Raw genomic sequence first — 24,598 nt, forward strand, 5'->3', positions numbered from 1 at the left:
AATAATGATTAGCATAAGAACAGAAGATGGCCACAATTGAAGACTTACAGGTACTGTATTTCATCCCATGGAAAAATATCAATTGAATCAAATAGAACTTTTGTTTCCTACCCTAAACAGATCTATGTCAGAAGGTGAGGAGAGAAAGCAATCACAAAACTGGCTTTCTCCGCTAGGTACGATAAAGCAAGTACTGGTATTTGAAATTAACAATAGTGACAAGGAGAAATGTTCATTTTTTTTTTCTCAGAATAACTGTTTTGAATCCACTGCAGATAAATCTTTGTATATAGAATCAAGTAACTGGATGGGGCTAAGTGAGAAGCAGTCCTGGTCAATATTAAACCTTGAAAACCAAGTGACCACCTTGGCACTCCACTTATTTTCTTTTCAGGGGCTGCAGGGACAGGGGGACCTAGTCCTTAGGCAATTTGCAATCTCTTGGGATTGCATGACTGACCAGGTAGTTAATGGAGATTTGCAGCCAGGAGACCTTTCGCCAACCCATCACTGTAAGATGAGAAGGATACTATCCTTTCCCCTTAGTGACAAACAACATGAACACACATTAAAAATCAATTCTACATTTCCAGAAGAGGACACACAATGCTTTTATGGCAATTTCCCCTGGGTAGTAAAACTGAGTGTCTGAGATTGAAAAAGTCTTACCTTTGTTCCCGTGTGAATTTTATATCATATACTTGATTTATTTTCATTAAAAACAAAACCAAAAAGATTTAAGCCAACCTTTAATTTGGAAATTCCTCTTCTAAAAATTTAGCCTAAGGAAATAATCAGAGAAGGTACAACGACGCATACACAAGAATGTTGTTTCTAATATGTGTTAAAAAATTGGAAGCAATCTAAATAGTTACGAAGTGGAGATTGGTTCAATAAATAGGTGGTACGTCACCACAACGGAGGCAGACCCTAAAAATGACCACTTGGCTATCTGACAGAAAAAGAGGGCCCGTAGTACTTTAAGTATAAAAAACAGGCAACATTTAAACTGGCCCCATTATTGTATGAAGAGTGACGTGTATCTACTGCATGCACATTTAGGCTCAGAAAAGTCTGGAAGGATACAAAATGCTAACGCTAATGTTCCTGAATAACACGGTTGTGGGTGATTTCTATTTCTTCATGCCCTTCTACTTTGAGTTTTTATTATTAAGATAATTATTGTTACTACAAAGAGTTCCAGAGAAGTAGCAGAGCTATTTCCATTCTAAGAAACAATCAAGCAAAGGATTCAGGGAGCCCTCAGCAGCACAACTAGTTCACAGGGCACGGAAGAAGGCCAGAGGCTTCCAGAGCCCTCAGGGGCTGCCCTTCCTTTCTCATCTCCAGACACTGATCTGAGGGGGCTAGAGGGGCTACCGAAAGAGCACCCAAGGCCACTGCTGAGACTTTTCCATATTTCACACCTTACAATGTCTTCACTCATTTCCCAAATGAAGAGCCATCATCTTTATTTTGTCTATAAATACCTAATTCTGATTTCTACTTTTCAGAACTCAGAATGATGCCATCCAGCAATAAGATCGGAAAACTTAAGATAGCTTTCACAGGTACTACATCATTATAAGAGAAAACAGGAAAATTCTCTCAAGCCGTTGCAGACGAATATATTTTTATTTTAGTCAACCCCTGCCTGCATTCACCTCACATATCTGCCTCTGTCCTCCTTCTAGGCAAGCAACAGACACCATTAAAAAACCTTTCAAGAAATACTCTAACTCTTAACATAATGTGTGAAAACAATGTGTTTCCTTGTCATCATGCTATTTTCCCTTTTTCTGGTAATTCCTAAAATATTGTAAATTAAAGCTGACAGGAAAAGGACATAAAGGGATATATTTTATAATAAAAAAATAGACATGATCAAATCTCCCTTTAAGTTTTTTTAAAAAAATAAGAGACAGGAATACAGCAGACATGTGACGCATTGTAAGCCTTACTTATCCTGTGGTTTATTTAGGGAATTTTATTTTGTGTTTGGAAAATGACAGACTTCTGCTTTTAGACAGACAAATATGAACAATTCACACAGAGAAAGAAGACCACCTACTACTAGCAAACTCTTAGAAAGTCCAATAATTTAATGCCTTTGTTTACTCTGTGAGTACAGGCAGTCCCCAAATTACAAACAAGTTCCAATTCTAAGTCTGCCTTTAAGTCGAATTTGTATGTAAGTCGGAACACTTAGGTACAGTTCATATCTAACATCGGTTGGTCAACTGTCTTAGTATACAGTATGCCTTTCTATGCATGAAAAGCATTGAAGAAACACTTCCAGATACGCTAAAAACATCTTTAACATAATACAGTAATAATAACAATAATGTTTTGATGCGCATTGCAAAGCAGCAACCATTTGTTATTATGAACCACTGTATATGCCTGGAATTTTTAATATAATAGGCTTTACGGGGGTTGGTTCATAACTACGGGTTGTATGTAAGTCAGACTTTCTAGCCCAGAGACTGCCGGTACATAAAAATAAAGGTTCACTGCTACAAAATTAGCCAAATATCTTTCCCTCTAGAAAAACCAGTGCGACAGCACCCAGAAGTCACTACTCACAGCTTCTCCATTCACAAGGAAAACTCCAAGTCTCCGGGCCCCTCCAGAGTGAGATGCCACACAGCTGGCTCACTTCGCCTGGACATTGTCTTATCTCCTAAGCTAACCTGAAAATCAAGCTGGCTTGTTTACTGCACCAACCTCTGCATCTGCTAAACATCTCCGTGACATGGTGTAACAGTCACTGCTTATGCAAACTGCCCATTTGAATCACTCTCTGTAGTATGAGCACATGAAAACCCAAGACACAGAGAAATTGGAAACATCTGTAAAAATTAATAGCTGAATTGACCAAAGGGGGAGGGCGGGGGTTAAAGCAGCGAAATCCTTCCAGAGCATTAGATGACCTTAGGAAAGACTCTCTCCCTTTAGAGGTTCCTCCTCCGCACAGCCACAGCTCCCCTTCCGTGTGGGATCTTGCCTGGCACGCACATCGTTTTAGCCCACCAATGCAAACTCATTACCAGTCTTGCTACAAAATGGCACAGAGAAGATACAAATTAAAGGGATTTATTACATCTCTAAAAGCAGAAAAGAAATACCTCCTCTCCCATCATGCAGTCAGCCTCCTCTCTGCAGTTTGAAAAGGTCCCAGAACTACCCTGGAATCCTCCCACTTCCTTCCACCAGCCAAAAGGCACGGAGCCTGCAGGACCCAGCCTAACCCTGAGTCATACTTGGGACCAAATGAGCAATGAGGAGAACAAAGCTCACATTTGTTTATGGCTCAGGAAGCCAGGGCCGATTCATGGCTTGGGTGGCTTAGCTAGCAGCTCTCCTCCCTGGCCTCATCTCTGCAGGAATCCAGGCTGCCTCCTGGTGCCCACAGGTGTGACCATTCAAACAAGGAACACACTGAGGGAGTTGTTTATCTGGCAGAACCCAATGATCATTTCTTCTGGTTAAAAACACCCGAGAGGAAATACAAAGCAAACTATTTTTCCACAGACAATATAATTGGGAAGTGAGGAGTATATAGAATATGATTTGTATACAAAATTCAATCATGAAAATGCCTGGATTTTTAAAAAACCAAATTAGTTGTTTGTACTATGCAAAAATTACTCATTAAAGGAAAAAGAAAAAAAAAAGAAGGAAAAATAGCTGTGGCTTTATAGAAATACTTCTCCATGGAAACACACAGCAATATTGTTGCCAGCCATGTCATCGGTAGCATCCTAAATGATTGGACTGAAGTGTTTAAATAGCAATCTAGTTTCCCCAAATGTGATACAATTTTAATCATCGTTTCAATGAATTTAGAGTCCACTGGTGATGAGTTAACAACTCTAAAGCCAGGGTATCTGAGATCAAAATCCCAGCTGGGCCACTTCCTAGTAGTATGCCCATGACCGACTTATGTAACTTCTGCTTGCCTCAGTTTCCTTACCTGTAAAATGGGGTAATAATAACACCAACCTATAGGGTTGTCAAGAAGATTGAATAAGTAATATCCACAAAGGTGCTTAGAAAAGTGTCTGGCGCATAGTAAGCACCATATTAGCTACTATTACAAATTCAGGATGACTTCACAACTCAGGACCCTGAGTCAACAGTATCCTCATCCTATCACCTCTCTCTGTCCAGTTAGATTATGTTTCAGTTATTAATCATGGTTAATTTTTAAATTTTTCAATTAAACTAATTTTAAAACCGCTTATTAAATATTTATTAACTGTCTGCAGTGTGTTCAATTCTGTGTGGGGCTTTGAGTAAAACTCTGTCCCAGTCCTCAAGAAATCCATAGATAACACATAGATCTGTTTATATATCACACACACACACACACACACACACACACACACAAATATGGGAGATGTCACTAGGCAGTAAATGACAAGTGTGATGCAAGTGCTACAAGTTAGCACTTGGAATCCAGAAGACAGAAAACACTTTTTCAAAAGCTAATTAGGATCGAAGAAAACAGACAAATCACCCATGCTGAAAAATTTCAAACAATTTATACAGATTCTCTTCCTTCAAGGGGAGAGAACATGACACCCCACTTCTTAAGTGTGAGCTGCAGACAGTGACTTCCTTCCAAAGAAGACAGTATGGGGGCAGGGGGAGACAGAGTAACTTTACAGTGGAGAACGCTGACAAACACCACCTCAGCCAGGTAATCAACGTTAACACCAACAGTGATTAAGTCATGTTATAGTATGTACCCAGACGTGATGAAACAGGTACTTCACCTCTGTGGCCTTCCTCCTCAAAACCCATAACCCCCCCAGTCTAATCAAAATACCTGCCCAGTACTATGAAAACTGCCAAGGTCAACACAAACACAGAGTCTGAGAAACTGTTACAGCCAAACAAGCATCTGTCCTCTCGTTAACTCCAGGAGGAGCCTGAAGAAACATGATGACTAAATGTGAGGTGGTATCCTGGGCGGGACCCTAGAACTGAAGGACATTAGGGGAAAACTAAGGAAACGGAAATAAAGTATGGACTTGACTTAATAATTATGTATCAATATTGGTTCATTAAATATGACAAACCATACCATATTAACAAAAGGGGAAACTGGGCGTGGGGTGTGTGGGAGCTCTCTGTACTATCTTTGCGATTTTTCTGTAAATTTAAAACTATTCTAAAAATAAGTTTATTTAAAAAAAAACAATAACAAAAACCCATCTAGTTATGAAGATAAGCCTACTGAGTGCTTATGTATATGTATATAAACATATGTGTGATTTCTATACATACATGATTATGTATATGTATGTAAATGTATTCAACAAGGGCCTCTCAACTTAATTTTTAAATTATCTTTATATCGTTAGCCTATCTATTAACAAAGATAGTCCAGTGCTCACTCTTGGCTTTTTGGTTACCAAAATACACAAAAGAATTTTCTTTCAAAGGAAACTTGGCTCTTCTGTCACTTTTGCTGCCAACCCTGGCTACTGCGGCCCAGCTTAAAGAGTGTGCATGAGGTGGGCCCATCTGCCCCTTTCCAAGAGCTACTAGAAGTTCCTGGTGCCTGGCCAATTAGTCATCAACCACAGAGCCCCGGGGCTGGCAACTCTCCCAGCTACTTCCTCTCCCATCTCCAGTCCCCATTCCACTGGGCCTCCCAAGTTATCTTTCAAAAATGGAAACGGGATCATGCCACTGCCCGACTTAACTCCTCCACTAACTCCCGGCCCACCCAGAATATGTGTAAGTTGTCAGTGGGCTCCCCTCCTCCAGCTACCCACCTCCACCACCTACTCCCCTGCACTGCAGCCAAACACACTCCTTGACCACCCCTTCAGCATAACCATGTCCTCTCTTTGTCCTTTGTCCATGCACACACAGCCTCTACCCTTAATCCTCATTCATCTTTGAACACTTTGCTCACATATCACTTCCCCTGCATATATCTCCCTGATAGCCATCCCTTCCTTCTCAACCTCCAGGAAAGTTAGCAGCTCCTTCCTCCTCTCTATTCTCAGGAGTGTTTTGGATATACCTCTGCAAGTCCTTAAAACCCAAACAAAACCCACTGCCGTCGAGTCGATTCCGACTCATAGCGACCCTATAGGACAGAGTAGAACTGCCCCATAGAGTTTCCAAGGAGTGCCTGGTGGATTCGAACTGCCGACCTTTTGGTTAGCAGCCGTAGCACTTAACCACTATGCCACCAGGGTTTCCTGCAAGTCCTTAGCACCTACATTATAATGACTTTTATACACACCTACTTCTCTTAGACAGGAACAATCCACACACTAAACCAGGGGTCTGTATGTAAGGCTACTCCAAGGGGTGACTTGGGAAAGCCGGTGTTAACTCCATTCAATAAATGACACCAGGTCCACCCAAACTCAAACAAATGACCTGCTGGGTAAAACAAAACAAAACAAAAACCCTGCACTTATTATATAAATATAGCTTCTAGACATGTCACCTAGCCAATCCCCTTCCAAACGGATTGCTCATTTCTAAAGAAATTCCAGAGTTGCTACTGTTGTTGTTAGGTGTCATCGAGTCAGTTCTGACTCATAGTGACCCTGTGTACAACAGAATGAAACAGTGCCTGGTCCTGTGCTACCCTCACAATCGTTGTTATGCTTGAGCCCATCGTTGCAGCCACTGTGTCAATCCATCTTGTTGAAGGTCTTCCTCTTTTTCGCTGACCCTCTACTTTACTAAGCAGGATGTCCTTCTCCAGGGACTGCTCACTTCTGATAACATGTCCAAAATATGTGAGACGAAGTCAGGGCATCCTTGCTTCTAAGGAGCATTCTGACTGTACTTCTTCCAAGACAGATTTGTTTGTTCTTCTGGCAGTCCATGGTATATTCAATATTCTTTGCTACCACCATAATTCAAAGGCACCAATCCTTCTTCGGTCTTCCTTATTCATTGTCCAGCTTTCACATGCATATAAAGCAATTAAAAATACCACCGCTTGTGTGAGGAGCACCTCAGTCTCCAAGGCAACATCTTTGCTTTTTAACACTTTAAAGAGACTTTTTGCAGCAGGTTTGCCCGATGCAATGTGTCTTTGTGATTTCTTGACTGCTGTTTTCATGGGTATTGATTGTGGATCCAAATAAAATGAAATCCTTGACAACTTCAATCTCTTCTCCATTTATCATGATGTTGCTCATTGGTCCAGTTGTGAGGATTTTTGTTTTATGTTGAGGTGTTATCCATACTGAAGGCTGTGGTTTTTGATCTTCATCAGTGTTTCAAGTCCTCTTCACTTTCAGCAAGCAAGGTTGTGTCATCTGCATAATGCAGGTTGTAAATGAGTCTTCTTCCAATCCTGACGCCCCGTTCTTCTTCATATAGTCTAGCTTCTCGGGTTATCTGTTCAGCATACACATTGAATAGGTATGGTGAAAGAATACAAACCTGATGCACACCTTTCCTGACTTTAAACCAATCAGTATCCCCTTGTTCTGCCCGAATGACTGCCTCTTGATCTATGTAAAGGTTCCTCATGAGCACAATTAAGCGTTCTGGAATTCCCATTCTTCACAGTGTTATCCATAGTTTGTTATGATCCACACAGTTGAATCCCTTTGCATAGTCAATAAAACACAGGTAAACATCCTTCTGGTGTTCTCTGCTTTCAGCCAGGATCCATCTGACATCAGCAATGATATCCCTCGATCCACGTCCTCTTCTGAATCCAGCCTGAGTTTCTGGCAGTTCCCTGTCGATATACTGGCTCAGCTGCTTTTGAATGATCTTCAGCAAAATTTTACTTGCATGTGATATTAATGATATTGTTCAATAATTTCCGCATCCAGTTGGGTCACCTTTCTTGGGAATAGGCATAAATACGGATCTCTTCCAGTCAGTTGGCCAAGTAGCTGTCTTCCAAATTTCTTGGCATAGATAAGTGAGCACTTCCAGTGCTGCATCTGTTTGTTGAAACATCTCAATTTGTATTCTGTTGATTCCTGATCATATGCTACCTCCTGAAATGGCTGAACGTTGACCAATTCTTTTTGGTATAGTGACTCTGTGTATTCCTTCCATCATCCTTTGATGCTTCCTGCATCATTTAGTACTTTCCTCGTAGAATCCTTCAATATTGCAACTCAAAGCTTTAAGTTTTTCTTCAGTTCTGCCAGCTTGAGAAATGCTGAGCCTATTCTTCCCGTTTGGTTTTCTAACTCCTAGTCTTTGCATATGTCATTATAATACCTCACTTTGTCTTCTCGAGCTACCCTTTGAAATCTTCTGTTCACCTCTCTTACTTCATCATTTCTTTCATTTGCTTTAGCTATTTGATGTTCAAGAGCAAGTTTTAGAGTCTCTTTGACATCCATTTTGATCTTTTGTTTCCTTCCTGTCTTTTTAATGATCTCTTGCTTTCTTCATGTATGATGTCCTTGATATCATTCCACAACTCAGCTGGTCTTCCATAATTAGTATTCAATGAGTCAAATTTATTCTTGACATGGTCTCTAAATTCAGGTGGGATATACTCAAGGTCATACTTTGGCTCTCATGGACTTGTTCTAATTTTCTTCACCTTCAACTTGACCTTGCATGTGAGCAATTGATGGTCTGTTCCACAGTCTGCCTCTGGCCTTGTTGTCACTGATGATATTGAGCTTTTCCATCGTCTCTTTCCACAGATGTAGTCGATTTGATTCCTGTGTATTCTGTCTGGCAAGGTCCATGTGTATAGTCGCCATTTATGTTGTTGAAAAAAACTATTTGCAATGAACAAGCCATTGGTCTTGCAAAATTCTATCATACAATCTCCGGCATCGTTTCTATCACCAAGGCCATATTTTCCAAGTACCGATCCTGCTTAATTTCCAACTTTCGCATTCCAATCACCAGTAATTATCAATGCATCGTGATTGCATGTTCAATAAATTTGAGACTGCAGAAGCTGGTAAAAATCTTCAATTTCTTCATCTTTGGTCTTAGTGGCTGGTGTGTAAATTTGAATAATAATCCTGTTAACTGGTCTTCCTTGCAAACTCAACCAAACTCACTGCCGTGGAGTCGATTCCGACTCATAGCGACCCTATAGGACAGAGCAGAACTGCCCAATAGAGTTTCCAAGGAGTGCCTGGTGGAATCGAACTGCTGACCTTTTGGTTAGCAGCCATACCTCTTAACCACTATGCCACCAGGGTTTCCGTCTTCCTTGCAGGCATGTGGATATTATTGTATCACTGACAGCATTGTACTTCAGGCGAGATCTTGAAATGTTCTTTTTGATGATGAATGCAATGCCATTCCTCTTCAAGTTGTCATTCCCGGCATAGTAGACCATATGACTGTCTGATTCAAAATGGCCAATAACAGTTCATTTCAGCTCACTAGCCTAGTATACCACCAGCTGCCACTACTGGTCCATAAAAGGCATTCAACAAAGCTTCAGTAAATAACTAAATGAAATGAATGAACACAGGAGTGAAATCTGTAGTTTGACCATGAGCAGACCCAAATAGAATGAGCATTGCTCTGCAATGTCAATTAGATTAGGACAAAACACCATATTTGCTCACCCATTCAACAAATATTTATTCAGGGCCAACTATAGTTTACCAGCTATTTACAAGGAATTATAAGCACAGTGATGACAAACACAAAGTCCCAAATGCATGGCACTTACTTTCTAGTGGCTGATTATTTAGGACTTGGTGATGTGGAACAAACAGCTAGCACAGATATAGAGAAATCCAAGTCCTAGCACCTTGTCAATGGTCTCTTCTGAGAAGTATAAATGGATACAAAAGACTAATTTGGTTTTAAAGAATATGTCACTGGCCCTTCCTGAAAGCGGGTCTCTGTCCACTGAACAACAAAGCGCGTGTGCATGCGCGCGCACACACACACACACAGAGTTGTCTGCAACTATCAGAAGCCACCCTGGAAAGTGCCAGGGCCAGGTGTACATAAAGGTTCCTTACATCATTCTACTGAAGGAGCCCCGGTGGCATAGTGGTTAAGCGCATGGCTAACCAAAAGGTCGGCAGTTCGAACCCAAGAGCCACCCCTCAAAAGAAAGAAGTGGCAGTCTGTTCCCGTAAAAGATTACAGCCTAGGAAACTCTATGGGGTAGTTCTATTCTATCCTATAGGGTCACTATGAGTTGGAATCAACTTGATGGCAACGGGTTTGGTTTTTCGATACTGTTATTTCTACTCTGAGTTTGAAAGTTTTCACAATAAAAAGTTAAAGATATTATCTTTGAAACTACACTGCTACTTATAGGCACTCCTATCATAATAATAAGAACGACAATAATAATAACAACAATAATAATGTTAATCAAGTGAATATTACATGACAGGCACTATTCTAACCACTTCATGTGCTATTTAATCCTTGCAACAACCCTATGGGGCAGGTCTGCTTGTTATTCTAATTTTACAGAGGAGGAATCAAAACCACTGAGAGGTTTAGTAACTCATTCCAGGAAGAGGCAAAGTTGGAACTTGAACCTCCCTGTCTGGGCTGACTCCTAATCACAGTACTCCTAAAACAAGCTTTTAAAGCTTCCTGGAAATGAGATTCTTGGTGATGATTTAGCTGCAATTCAACATTTCTTATCCAATACACTATGATGAGGATTTTAGGAAGTATATGTAAAGTATATATGAAACAATAAGTAGCACTCAACATCTTAAAAAGTCTGTAATACTGTCTCTGTTTCCCTTTCCCTCCCCTTTACTTTTCCTAGATGAGGATACTTAAGGCTTGAAGTTTTTCTTCAGTTCTTTCAGCTTGAGAAATGCTGAGCCTATTCTTCCTGTTTGGTTTTCTGACTTCTGGTCTTTGCATATGTTATTACATAATACCTCACTTTGTCTTCTTGAGCTACCTTTTGAAATCTTCTGTTCACCTCTCTTACTTCATCATTTCTTTCATTTGCTTTAGCTATTTGATGTTCAAGAGCAAGTTTTAGAGTCTCTTTGACATCCATTTTGATCTTTTGTTTCTTTCCTGTCTTTTTAATGACCTCTCGCTTTCTTCATGTATGATGTCCCTGATGTCATTCCACAACTCATCTGGTCTTCAGACACACTCTGGGAAAAGATAACATATAAACCCAAGTCTGAAAATCCCAGACACTTCATTCAGCCCAGGCAACCAAGCAGCATCTAAATACTGTCTGGTCATTACAAACCATGGATTCTCTACCAGCTCAAGAGTTGTCACATAGTCTTATCTTTCAATCTAAATGATGGACATCCCATACTCTAGGCCTCAGAGAATCACAACAAGGTTTTGACCCAGTTGTGTTTCATTAGTCAAAGAATATCTTCGTTAGCTTCTGGAGATTCATACTGTTTGTTTCCACAGTCTTCCAGAGTCTGCTGCAAAAGATCTTTTTAAAGTGTTCAAACCAAAGATGTCGCTTTGAAGATTAAGGGGCGCCTGACCCAAGTCATGGTATTTTCGATAGCCTCATATGCGTGCGAAAGCTGGACAATGAATAAGGAAGACTGAAGGATTGATGCCTTTGAGTTATGGTGTTGGTGAAGAATGTTGAACATACCATGGGCTGTCAAAAGAAGGAACAAGTCTGTCTTCGAAAAAGTACAGCCAGAATGCTCCTTAGAAGAAAGAATGGCAAGACTTCTTACATACTTTGGACAAGTAATCAGGAGGGACTAGTCCCTGGAGAAGGACATCATGCTGTGCAGAGGATCAGTGAAAAAGAGGGAGACCCTCAGTGAGACAGATTGACACAGTGGGTACAACAATGGGCTCAAACACAGCAACAATTGTGAGGATGGTACAGGACCGGGCAGTGTCTCATTCTATTGTACACAGGGTTGCTATGAGTTGGAACTGACTCGACAGCACGTAACAACAACAGGGATTTAAGACAGAGATCTCTCATTTTTAAGGAACTAAGATCATCACTTTGGATGTTTAGATGTTTTAATTCTACATACGTATACAGCTTCATGAATTTTTACTGGAATGGATAAAAAGACTTGCTGAGATATGTATGAAGATATTAAAACTTATCTAACTGCAATTTAGCTGATTAAAAAAATTAAATGTCATTAGTGATTCTCATTTGTATATGATTTTAATTCTAATTCTGTTACAAGTAAAAGCTATAATGTTGGCAGTATAAAGGCACTAATTTAGGCAACAGTGATTCTATAAATCTGATTCAAGATGACAAGAGTGGAAAAAGAGACTGTCAGAAAAACAACGTCCAGTTGTGGAATACAGTAGAAAATATACAAGGAAAACAGAATCATTTCAAGAGAGAGTGATGTCAAAGCCACTGAAAGAAATCAGCTAAGACAGGAAGACCATGGGAAAGGTGCTTCTTAAAAGATTTCTTTGTAGGGAAACCAGTAAAGTAAACAACCAACCTGGCAAACCATGAGGTTTCAAAATACCATTTCCAATCTGGCTCTTTGAAGAGCCCAGGCAAAAAAGACTGCTTTTCCCAACAATTAAGCGGGCCAGACTAGTAGTGCCTGCAGAGCCTGGCCATGGAATGAGCCTGGCCTTGAAAGGTCAGGATAAGTCCTAGGACTCACGGGAGGATCTAAAATGTACCCATGTGTAACATCTGACACCCCTTTCCTTAAGTGGTTGGCCAAGAGTGATCATCTGATGACTCATAAAAAGAGAAGGAGTTTAGCAAAAAGAGAGTGGTGCCAAGCTGGGAACACAGGGAAGCAGCCCACTGAGGAAATTCCCTCTGAGGTCCACAGGTGATAGACAGAAGAGACCAGCAGTATTCATGAGAATAAGGTCCTAGCCTGGCTGTCTTCTTGCTTCATAGCCTTCCAATCTGATCTCTAGGCTTATGGCCTCCAAGCCTACATCTATAGCTCTCTTTCAACACCAGACTTATTTATCCAACTGCCTGTTGGATGTCTCCACTTGATTGTCCCACAAGTACCTCAAAATCCAGGCAGTCTAAGTCTGAACCCATGACCTTCTCCCCCAAACATCTTCCTCCTCCATTGTTCTCTAATCAGGGAATGGTACCACCGCCACCCATCCAGCTGCTTCAGCCGGTTCCCAAGGCATCATCTTCAAATCCTCCCTCTCCTTCATCCCTCCACACACATCAAACCTCTTGATTCTACTTCCCAAATACTTCTTGAACCCATCCACTTTTCTCCATGACAATAGTCTAAGCTGTTGGAGAGAAAAGCTTCTTGCCTTATCCTAATGTCTCCTTCCATGTAAAGGGAGTTCAATTGGTGTGATACCCCTGGACATTCTCTGCCCCTGTATTCACTTTCCCCTGGAAAAGTAAGATGACAACCAATAGTGAATTTGGGAAAAATAAACTGGGCATGTTCCTCTCAGCTCTTCTCCTTCCTCCTCATGGGAGCTGGCTTTCTCTGCTGTTCCTCAAGGGGTAGGCCCTTCCATCTCACATGGGCCTGCCCTAGTCAGAACTGCTGAGACCTTATGGGTGAGTCTGTCTAACCATGGGGATCAGCTGGCAGGCCCATCTGGCTCTCATACGAACCTATATTCTCTAACTTTTCTTTCATCAATAATAATATTGCAATATATCATACAGACAGAAAGATGTACATATCATACATACATAAGTGAACAACCTGAGGAATTTTTACGAAATGAAATAAGGCCTACGTGGAGGGAAAAACCATGTTCATGGGTTATACAGTATCAATTCTCCCCAAACCTATCTACAGAATCAATATAATCTGAACCAAAATTTCAGGTTGTTTTGCATGTGGGAATTTACAAGTTGATTCTGAAATGTATATGGAAATACAAGGGGCCAAGAATAGCCCACACAATCTTCAAGAAAAGGAATAAAAATGGAGGACATACACTGCCAGTTATCAAGACTTATTAGAAAGTTACAGTAATTCAGACGGCATAGTAGGGGCACAAGGGCAAACAGACCTACAGAACAGAATCCAGAAACAGACCCACACATATACAGCCACATAACTTAGCACAAAGGTGACAGGGTTGTGCGATGCAGAAAGGATGATCTCTCTGATAAACAGTGCTGAGTCAAATGGATATCCATACTGAAAAACATGAGTAAAAAGGATATTTTGATTATTCATATGCTGACTCATTTTATTAACTGGCTTAGAGCCTATAAGCGGGTTGGAGGGGTGGGGAGTGTTATTTATCATGAGAGCTGATGGAAGTTTCTGTCGCTTCTCTCCTGAATTTTAGTTTCCTTGTCTTGTGTAATCCACTCCTCACGTTGCAACTGGAATAATCTTTCTAAACTACCTATATGATCGTGTCACTCTTGCTTTAAACTCTTTGATAGCTTCCCATTGCCTTCAAGGTCAAGTCCAAACTCCTTAACAAGGCCCTTCATGATATGGGCCCTGCTTTCGCTGGAGCCTCTACACACTATCTGTGCTCTTTCTCCCTTCTAGGCATTTATACATACTGCTCTTCCCACCTTGATAACTCTATGCTTCTTTGCTTGATGACTACCTACTGGACTCACGGTTCTCAGCCTACACATCACTTCCTGTAGGCCTAAAAACATCACTTCCTATAGGCCTAAACATTACTTCTTGTAGGAAGTGGATATACATGCATGTGTGCACACACATATTCTCTGGATTCCCTAACAACACACCATTTCTGGCCATACCCAAGGGCTCCTACTGCACAGCACTGTGTTCTCTGCCTGATCATGGCATTTCCCAAGCTGTATCATTATTGCTTGCTTACTTTTCTGCAGTGCCCTGAGGACAGTGACTTGGTCTTGTGTATCACTGTATCCTTTGGGCCAAACATATAAAAAAAACCCAACCCACTGCTGTCCAGTCGATTCCGACTCATGGCAACCTCATGAGTTATAGAGTGGAACTGTGCTCCATAGGGTTTTCTTGGCTGCAATCTTTATGGAAGCTGATCTACAGGCCTTTTCTCTGCAACAACACTGGGTGGTTTTGAATCGCCAACCTTTAGGTTAGTAGTCAAGTGCAAACTGTTAGCGCCATCCAGGGACCTTTTGTTGTCAGTGATACTGCTGTCAACAAGTACTGGTTGAAATAAGTTAAACTGACAATGTACAAAGTATTTTCAGCTACAAATCATTTAATTTAAAAAAGAAAGTCTTGTGAGGTAGGATAGGTATAAAGAATATACCCATTTTATAGATGGTCCAATGGAAGCTAATTAACTTTGTCAAGATGAATCAGCTAGGATAATAGTACCATGCCCCTCTAATCTTATGATATTTAATTTGGTTCATCTTTAGCCACACCGTATTTTCCATTATTTTGGTACATACAGCACATACTTACCTCTGAACTTGGTTTAAATGGTACATTTTTTTCCAAGATTATTTTTGCTTCTTTAACCTTTTATCAAGGAAGATTTCTAATACACATGAAAATAGAGTGTAATGAATCCCCATGTATGCATCCCCCAGTTTCAATAATTATCAACTCATAACCAATCCTGTTTCTTCCACATCTCCACCTACTTTTCTACCTTCCAGAATAAATGGGAGCAAATCCCAGACATTACATCATTTCTTCTGTAAATATTTCAGTTAAATAGTGCATTAAAAAATTCGTTACAGGTTTATCCACTGGTTAGTATTAGATGCCTAAACAGGGTCCTTTCTTACAGCTCGATTAAGAAAACACCTACACTTGCGATGTCTTTATTCAGGGTGGGGGAGTGTGAGACACTATCCCTCCCGGTGTAAAATCTAATCAGCATTCAGTCATGCTGGGCAGGGTGATATGGATTAAAGCGCAGGTAAAACACACATCAAACTATCTTCTGACTCCAAAAAGTAGATCTCAATACTTCACAAACTTCAATGGAAAGTATAACATGATGCTTGCAGTTGTTAATAACTGTCAAATGCCCCTTCCCCTCATCCCAAGTTATCAAACCAGCTGGGTACGGAAGCCAAGTGTCACAGCCTGAGAAGAAGGCCTGACTGTGCCTAGCCTAATAAATGCCATCACAATGCCGTCCAATTTGTGCTTCCGCAACATAAAACCAGTAAGATCAGTCCTCAGAGGAAATGTCCTTCTTTAATCATAAATCACAGACACAAAACCATCTCAAAAGTGATGAGAAACAGATTGTACACTGATGAAACAATAGCACACTCACCAGCTCTGTGCCAGGTTGTACAATAACATAACGGATCCATAAATCTACTCAACTATCCGTGGTGCCAACAACAGGGGGTGTAGAAAGTTTCAAGTCCTCTTATATGCTGTAAAAGTTGTCCGTAGCCAGTAAAGCAGGCTGGGAAGGTTACTGTTTCCCCCAGAGCCTTCACAATGAGGAGCATGTTAGGGAGCTGCCAGCACACAGTTTCGTTAGGCAAACAAATCAGGAACCAGGATGCACACATGCACCCACACACATAGGTATATTTACTTTTATAAAGTCAAAATTTCATGTCACCGAGAGCAACGTAATAAATCTTTTCTTTGTTTCACAAAGAAACAGTGAATTATGCTGCTGTTGTTAGCTTCCATCAAGTCAGACCGTGACTCATGGCAACCCCATGTGTAACAGAATGAAACACTGCGTGATCCTACGCCATCCCCATGATCAGTTGCAGATTGGTCTGTAGGGATCCACAGGGTTTTCACTGGCTGATTTTTGGGAGTAGGCCCTTCTTCCTAGTCCATCTTAGTCTGGAAGCTCCAGTGAAATCTGTTCAGCATCATAAGAGACGCCTCTACTGACAGGCTGGTGGTGGCTGTGTATTGGCCAGGAATTGAACCCAGGTCCCCCCAAAAAAAAAAAAATTTTTTTTTCTCTTGCATGGAAGGTGAGAATTCTACCACATGCACTCATTCATTCTCAATTATATAACTGTTTAATTGTCCAACCCAGTGTCCTCATTTTATTGATGTCTTTTTTTTATAATCTTTAAAATGCTACGTTAGTGTAGCTTTTAGTATTATGCATTCAACAAATATTTATTGAGCACCTATTACACGCCATGCACTTGAACTGTTCTGAGCACACAGTGTAGTTCAGTGAATGAAATAAATAATAAACACATTAAAAAAAATAAATGTTAGGTAAGAAAGTGAAACGTGCTATGGAAAACAAAAAATATCAGGGGCATGGGGAAAAGGGAGCAGGTTTTAGAATTTGTAGGTCAAGGCATGCCTTGTTAAGAAGGTGAGATCTGAGCAAAGCCTTCAAGGAGGAGAGGGAGACAGCCAGGTGAGGCTACAGAAGCAGAGTGGCCCAGGCAGAGGAGACTGCTGGAGCGAAGGTCCTCAAGTGGGAACGTGCCTGGCGTTTTTAATGGAGCCGGAAAGGGGTAAGCGAGGGGCAAGTGGTGGAGCCAAAGTCAGAGGTAACAGGGGTCAGGTCACCTAGGCCACAGAGGCCATGGTGAGGGCTTTCGCTTTTGTTTTGAATATAGTGGGAAGCCTTTGCAGGGGCGTGAGCTGCCGAGTGGCAGGGTCTGACATCGATCTGCAAAGGCTCACTCTGGCTATGCTGTAGAGATGAGACTGTTGGGGAGGGGAGAGCAGGAAGACCTATCCAGAGGCCACTGCAGAGATGGTGAGAGACCCTGGGAGGTGATGAGATGTGGTTGGGCTCTGGGCCTACAAGGAGGCAGAGCTGACAGGGTTTCCTGATGGATGGGACATGGGATGTGAGAGAAGGAGAGGAGTCAGGGACAACTCCAAGGTTTTTGTCCTGAGCAATGGGAAGGATGGCACTGCCTCCTGCTGGGAGGGGGAGGCTGTGGGTGGAGCAGTTTGAGGGGGATGATGAGGTGTTCAGGTTTAGACAAGCTGATATGGTTTTAAGATCTCCAAGTGGAGATACTGAAGTAGGCAGTTGGACATATGGCTCTGGGGTTAGGGGAGAAATGTGCTGAGATACAAACTTAGAAGTATTATATTTGATGCTGATATCATTCATAACAATCCAATTTATTATTACCAGTTCAAACAAATACTAACGGCAATAATAAGCAATAACACAATGTCCTCCTACACAGAGAGGAACAAGACAAAGAATCATAAAACAAATGAAAAGAATTAACTGTTTGCTGACTAAGTCAGTGGTCATGTTCATTTCAACTACTTGAATAGAACAAAGAAAAACTGCACCCACTGTTCCTTCCCAAGATAGGGACTTGCTCCTCTGTCAATATTTACAGGAATCTGGATTTGACCATGTGAAACAGACATGAGCTCCCAAACCGGGATACTGACTAAATAGTTTTTAGATGTAGAGAAACAACGTGTATGGATTACTAGAGGAAACAATGCTGGCTCAAAGAAGCTTCAACAAAAGAACTTCAACGAAACAGTCTTTAATTTCTAAGTATCTACTCTTTCTGCCTTTTTCATGTCTAAGGGTAATAAGTATCCAAAAAGTTTCCTTTTCAGATTCCATTTTTAAGGCCTGATGACACTGGAGAAGGTTGCTGGGGGGTGGAAGTTCTACAGCTGAGGAAGTTGATGCAACCTTTAAAATTTCATCTCACTGAAAATGGGAAAACATTTCAAAGCCACCAATAAACCTGCCTGAGCCATGGTGCCAATGCCCCATCTCCCAAGCCTGCTGGCAAAGACAACAAAGCAAAAAATTCAGTACTAAATCGAATTAACCACCATTCCATGAGCACAGCATGAGTGCTGCTTATTACTATCTGGAAAAATTCTACAGTGTTTATCAAATCCTAAGCAAGGGTAGGATGCTCAGAAGTGTGCCACAGCAAACGTCACCAGCAGCCACAAGCGTGGATGGCTCTGGGTGTGTCGCCATGGCAACCGTGTACTCAGCAGCAACATGCTGCCTGCCTCTCACCAACCCAGAACCAGGGAACCAGAGCCAAAGAAAACCGCCTGCTTTCTGATGGGAACAACCCAGGGGGTCACAGCGGAGTCCGGCTCTACCCCTCGCAAACACGGGAGGCTTCCTTTCAGCAGTCTGAAATCATCTCCCCCTGACTCCTAGAGAAAAAGATGCCCAGTTTCTCTACTGTGGAACCAGTCAACGCACCCAAGTTCAAGGCACTGGAGAAACATATGAGGAGAGACTGTGGGTGTTTGAAAGGTGTCAGGGTCAAAGTAACCGATTCTGTTTGGCTGTGGCCAGACAGGAGGGGCTCTGCCGGGGAGGTAATGGAGAAGTGCCGCTCCATTGGAAAAGTCATCCTGAAAAATGCTCCATAAATGGGAGATCAGTAAGAAGGGAAGCAGCCAACCAGAGCATGAGCTTTTGGAGGGAAGCTGTTGGCACAGAGGGAGAGAGATGCGATGGGGAGAAGGCAAAGTCCCCAAGGAGGCACCGAAAGCTTCGGACTCCAAATCCCACAACATACATTTTTTGGGTATTCCACATTATGATGAAATAAAACAAACTGTCAAACATACCTTTTCCACTGGTAGAAAGTCATTTTCTACTTCAATTGACCTTGGCCTTAATTTTATTGGCTTGTCTTTGAAAATATCTCCAAAGCCCACTCCCTTAACTTTCTTTGGCTGGATCGCTGCAGTTGCGACGGTTCCATTGGCGCCTTCGGACTTGGTACTGCTCGAGTCACCGCCATCACTCTCGGAGCCTGTGGTTTCCCGTAAGCCTGCCAAGAGTAGAGGGCGGGGAGAGAAAGCTCTCAGAAATTAGCCATACGCCTGAAGAAGAACTGCCCGGCCAGCCAGGAGCCACTTCTCAACGTGTTGCTGGATACAGAATCTTTTGCACTGGGGCTTTGTATTCAGTCTGAGTGGCTCTGAGTTTTGTTTGATCTTCCCACCCCCGGCCTTTACTTTTAAGAAGGGAATAAAAACAACTTTTCAGAAAATCTGATTTCAAAGTAGACTTCCTTGTACACATGGAATTTCACCTCTCTTCAGCTGGCGTCTTGTTCTGATCCAAATTTGTTTTGCTGCAGTCTGTGCGTTAACAACCCTTCACCACTGCCACCCCCACCACCTCCTGCACCGCCCCTCCTCGTCTCCCGGCCCAAGGCAGTAGCACATACTGTACCTCCAATCTCTATGACTCATGTCAATTAGCAATTAGCAATGAAAGTAACATTTCCTAAAGGGAAACTGTAAAGCTAAAAGCCATTTAAACAAATTAGCAATTAAAGAAACCACATAAAATTATGACTGCCAAAGAATTAAATCTCTTTGGAAGCTTCACAAGGAATAAATGCATGCAGACATGTTTCTCTAGGAAAGCACTAAACCAAACTTGACATTAAGATGGTTCGCTAGCAAGATGATCTTATTTGTTAAACAGGGAAAGGAAGCCAGAGGCCAGAACCCCCTCCCAGCTCTCGTGCCTTCTTAACACCATCATTTACCCCAAAACTGAATCCCTTTCCAAAAGAAGAACACTGGGGACATGATACCCTTCCTTGGACCTCTTGTGACCTGTGTTGAAAGTCATCAAAGAGCAAACAGCAATACAAGAGGACACTTACCTCCCCAGATTCTTTTTTCCCCAGGCTTTGCCCACAATCATGCTCCTAAAAGGAAGAGCCTATTGGGGTTCAGTTCATCTCTGAGTGTACATTTTTACTTGGACGGTCAGTGCATGGGTTATGCCATCAAAGGGCAAGACTCAAAGGATAGTTTATGGGATACTAAATTCTGTCATTTTTTTTTACTAAAAGCTTCCAGACATGCAGGATGGCTCCTGAGCATTTCCTGCACCTCTCCAGAAGCTAACGATGCCTTTGGGATGCACAGCACACCATTAAATTTTGTTCTCTATTAGCCAATAGTGCATTAGTCTCCCATAGGTGAGGTGGCCTCCTAGTACATGAGAATGACACACCAAGTAACCGCTCACATAAAATGTTGAAATCATTCAAATAAGGAAGTCTCAGTGCAGGAAGAAACTGTTAAATGAAAACAGACAAAATACAGAAAGGTCATTATAAATTGCTAGTAACTTTCAACAACCAAATCCTTCAAACAATGGTTTTGTCTGTTGTTGCTGCTGTTTTCGATAAAATGATATTTACAAGCCAAATGGTGGGGAGGGGAAAGATCCCGGGTGCACATTTTAATTAACTCAAGAATAGCATCGTAAGGGCAGAGGGCAGAACACAACCACTGGCCCAGCTGTAATCTGCAGGACTGGCTTTGAGTGTGCAAACACGGAGAGTCCCCTGGATTCGTTATCCACTTCTGTGCTTATTTGTTCATTGTTTTTGGAAATATCCCTGCTGGAGATGTAATTGTGGAGTCTAAATATTGTGTCATTTCCCCTTTAACATGTTCTCATTTTGCCGTATGGATTCTTTCTATGTGATAAATGGCTTGCATATTCTTTTCTGGTTTGGAAAGAACCATTTGAGAGTGGAACAAGGAAATGGTTAGTGGAAAGAAACCATCGCTGCCCCCCTCCCTCCCCACCACCACCAGAAGGCAGCAGGGCAAATGGATTAGCAGGGCAGGTCGGCTTCAGTTCTCCAAGAGAGGAATTTGAAAGGTTCTTCTATTAGTCCTCATTAGCCAGAACGATAATATTTTCAATCACTGCCATCCTAATTTTCACCGAGCTTCTGTTTTTAGGTATTTGCTGCCTTCTGGGCTCCAGTTAATAACTTCAGCTGAATCACTGTGAGAAGTACTCTTTATGTCACACAGGGAGAGAGTGCACGGTCATTCAACCGCACAAACCTGACCTTGGAAGGAAACACACAGCAGATCTTTCTTCCAGAAATTCTGGCGGCCTGCTTAGATCACTTTTACGTACGTAAATTAAGGGTCTGACTGTGTGGCTTGGGGAAATAACTCCAAACCTAGTGCCTTCTCTTCAGAATGAGAGAACAGTGCCTTTTCATTTTCATGTCTCTTTGGTGCTGCATCTGTTAGCTGCTGGTGCCCATCACAGAGACTATCCCATAGAACGTCCCCATGTCATGCTCAGGATGCCAGATGACGCTCCCATGCAGTGCAACGCAGAGTGTGGTCCGTAGAGTGGGGCCAGACCACAAAGGGTTTGTTATGGGGACACAGCAAGGTAAGTGCAGACAGTGTGCATGTTTAGAAACATTTACAGCAATGTGCGCTAGAGCAACTTCTAGACGTGCGGCCAGTGACTTGTCTAGGGGAACGGGGCACGGTCTAGGTGCCGTCAAACTTGCGCATGAGGCGCAGGCAGCGCGCGGCCTGTATAGCAGTCTTGCGTAGAAGGACCATGTCTCTGTTCACGGTGGGATGGAAATAAAAAAGAAGCTTCACCACAGACAGTTTGAGAAGCACGGCTCTGATGTTCCTGCTGGAAAATTCTCTTTCGTCATGTATATATCTATACACTAAGGTGGATGTTTTTCTTTCAAGGTGAAAAATGAACAAAGCCTCCTCGAATTTGCTATTGCCAGTTGTACAAATGTCCACTTTTGTGTAATTTACCTTACTACTTCAGCACTGACCAGTTTGGATGTGGGAGCCACTTTTACTTATTTATCTGTAACTTAGCAGGAACTGTTCTAAGGGCTTCATGAGATTAACTCATTCATCTCATTCATCTCTTTCCCCCCAACATCTGGCAGATTTCTTTCATAACAGGAAAGGCTACACACTGGTCCTGCCAAAAGAATTCTGCCGTGTGGTGATTGGTGGGATGAGCAAAGCAAAACACCATCACTGGCATGGACTTCCATGCCAAGTTCTTATTTCTATAAACCACACAATGAATAAATGGTTTATCGGTTTCCAATGACCCAATTAGAAAAGGCAATAACCATAAGAGGTTGGCATCTCCACAGGAAGTCATCTTACACCTCCCAAGAAGCTCAAAAATACTGGTACAAATGCATATGCCATGGCAAATGCTACTGTTCCCTTCTCTGCACACATGGTTCATGCACGCATATCACATACATGACAGAGCCACAAAGCAAACAAGAAGCACCAAGGGCTGGTGGTGAGAATGCTCTTGTAGCAACACCAAGGAGATGGCACTTATCTCAGGCAAATAAGGACATGTCCTTGGGTCAGAAGTTCACACAGACACTTGGCATAAGCATGAGCAGCTCAGGAAAGCACAGCTGCATCAAAAAACACAAGTATCCAGAGCTTATCTTTACAATTGCCTCCTGCCGTTAAGGTCACTCACTGTAATAGCGTCTGTGGCCCTCCGTCTTTCCCGGTGCAGCTCGGTACAGAATTGTCCCTTCAAAGGTAGTCTTTCCTGACAGTGAATGAGAGAAGAGAAGGGGAGAAAAAAACAAGAGAGGGGAAAGGGGGAGCAAATGATGGTAAAAGAAGGAAGAGGAAGAGTCTTTAACTGAACTTGCCTTCAATGAATCCGCTGCAAGAGCTTCATCCGCAAAATTAATTAGAGACCATTAGGCAGGAGTTAAGAATGTTACAGAATGAGCCCAAAGTCCTCATGCAACAGTGATGGCACTGAGCACCCAGAATTAAGACTTGCCTCTGCAAATGCTGGCATATCAGATTATGCCCCATTTAAACCTGAGCCATTTTTGAGATCATAACTCAAGAACAGGAAAACCTCAATTAACCAGAGACAATCCAATTGATCAGATTCCTTAATTAACTCAATTATACAGTGCAATCTTCTCTTTGGGGAATATGGTCCAAGCTTAATACTTAGGTCCATTATCCTTTATCTTCTACCCTAGAGCTCTATGTGATTAAAAACTGGTATCCATGACTCTAAGATTCTAAGTAAGATATGGAATTAATCTTTAAAAAATTCTATCATCCTCAGTACCTTTAAGCAAGAACATATATTAATATATTAAAAAAAATTAGAGGGAGGTTTTCAACAAGGAAGTTTGAAACCAACAATGGCATCTATATCAACGTAAAGGGTTTTCTGCTTAGCACCGAGGAAACCAGAAAACCCTATGTCTTGAAACGACTTAATTGAGGTTTTGCCCTATTGGTCATGAGACTGCACTTAAGCATGAGGACACAGGGCTCATCCAGTGCAAAATGTCAACTTATTTTTATTTTAAGTAGAGGTTATCAACAGCATAAGACTGGACACACAGCTAAAGCCCAAATATCTCTGGCACCATGCACAAGTGCACAGAAAGTTCACATACCACTTTGGTTTGAATGTCCCTCGCACACACCCCCACACACAGCGCTAGAGAGTACCACTGGTGGATAAAAGGAAATGCACTGCTCTAGGAATCAGTTCTATCATGGCTTATGATTTAAGTGTCAAACTGGAGGCCAGTCATAGGGCTTCATAATAAGTCTGAGGGATGAAAAAGTAGACCATGTTTACAGAGAGGCTGAGGGCAGAACCGAGAGAAGGAAGAGCAACTTATCTGCTTCCTAGAAACACTCCATTCGAAAGAGGAAAGCCCAATAGGAACCATAGTGTCAGCTTCTGGGTCCAGTCACTTTTAATACACAAGGGGGATTATGAATAACCAGAGGGACAACTTAGGTGGAATCAGTTATTTCCAACTTCCATGTCCTACAGGCAGGGATACCCCTTGTTTTGATGATAAATGTACTCTGCCCAATTAAAGCAAAAACTTAAGATGTTCAAACCACTGACTAAAAAAGAATAATCTAGACTAATAGCCAAGTGTTTCAAATGTTCTTATTAGACTTGCAGCTCTTAAGAACTTTGAGAACAAAAGCAG

At 41.8% G+C, this 24,598-nt stretch overlaps 1 protein-coding gene across 7 annotated transcripts in view; it reads right to left on the bottom strand.

Moving 5' to 3' along the window:
- The window catches only part of SH3KBP1 (SH3 domain containing kinase binding protein 1), a 383,658-nt gene that overhangs the window by 141,931 nt on the left and 217,129 nt on the right, over positions 1-24,598 (bottom strand). For 5 of the 7 annotated variants that reach the window (XM_064278074.1, XM_064278072.1, XM_064278073.1 and 2 more), the window contains one exon: positions 19,383-19,588. In XM_064278074.1, coding sequence (XP_064134144.1) covers positions 19,383-19,588 — 206 coding nt within the window. Of the gene's footprint in view, positions 1-3,128; positions 5,244-19,382; positions 19,589-23,085; positions 23,161-24,598 lie in introns of those variants that run through there. The other 2 variants (XM_064278078.1, XM_064278077.1) reach the window with 2 other exon arrangements.

Source organism: Loxodonta africana, chromosome X, assembly GCF_030014295.1.
Source record: "Loxodonta africana isolate mLoxAfr1 chromosome X, mLoxAfr1.hap2, whole genome shotgun sequence".
NCBI lineage: Eukaryota > Metazoa > Chordata > Mammalia > Proboscidea > Elephantidae > Loxodonta > Loxodonta africana.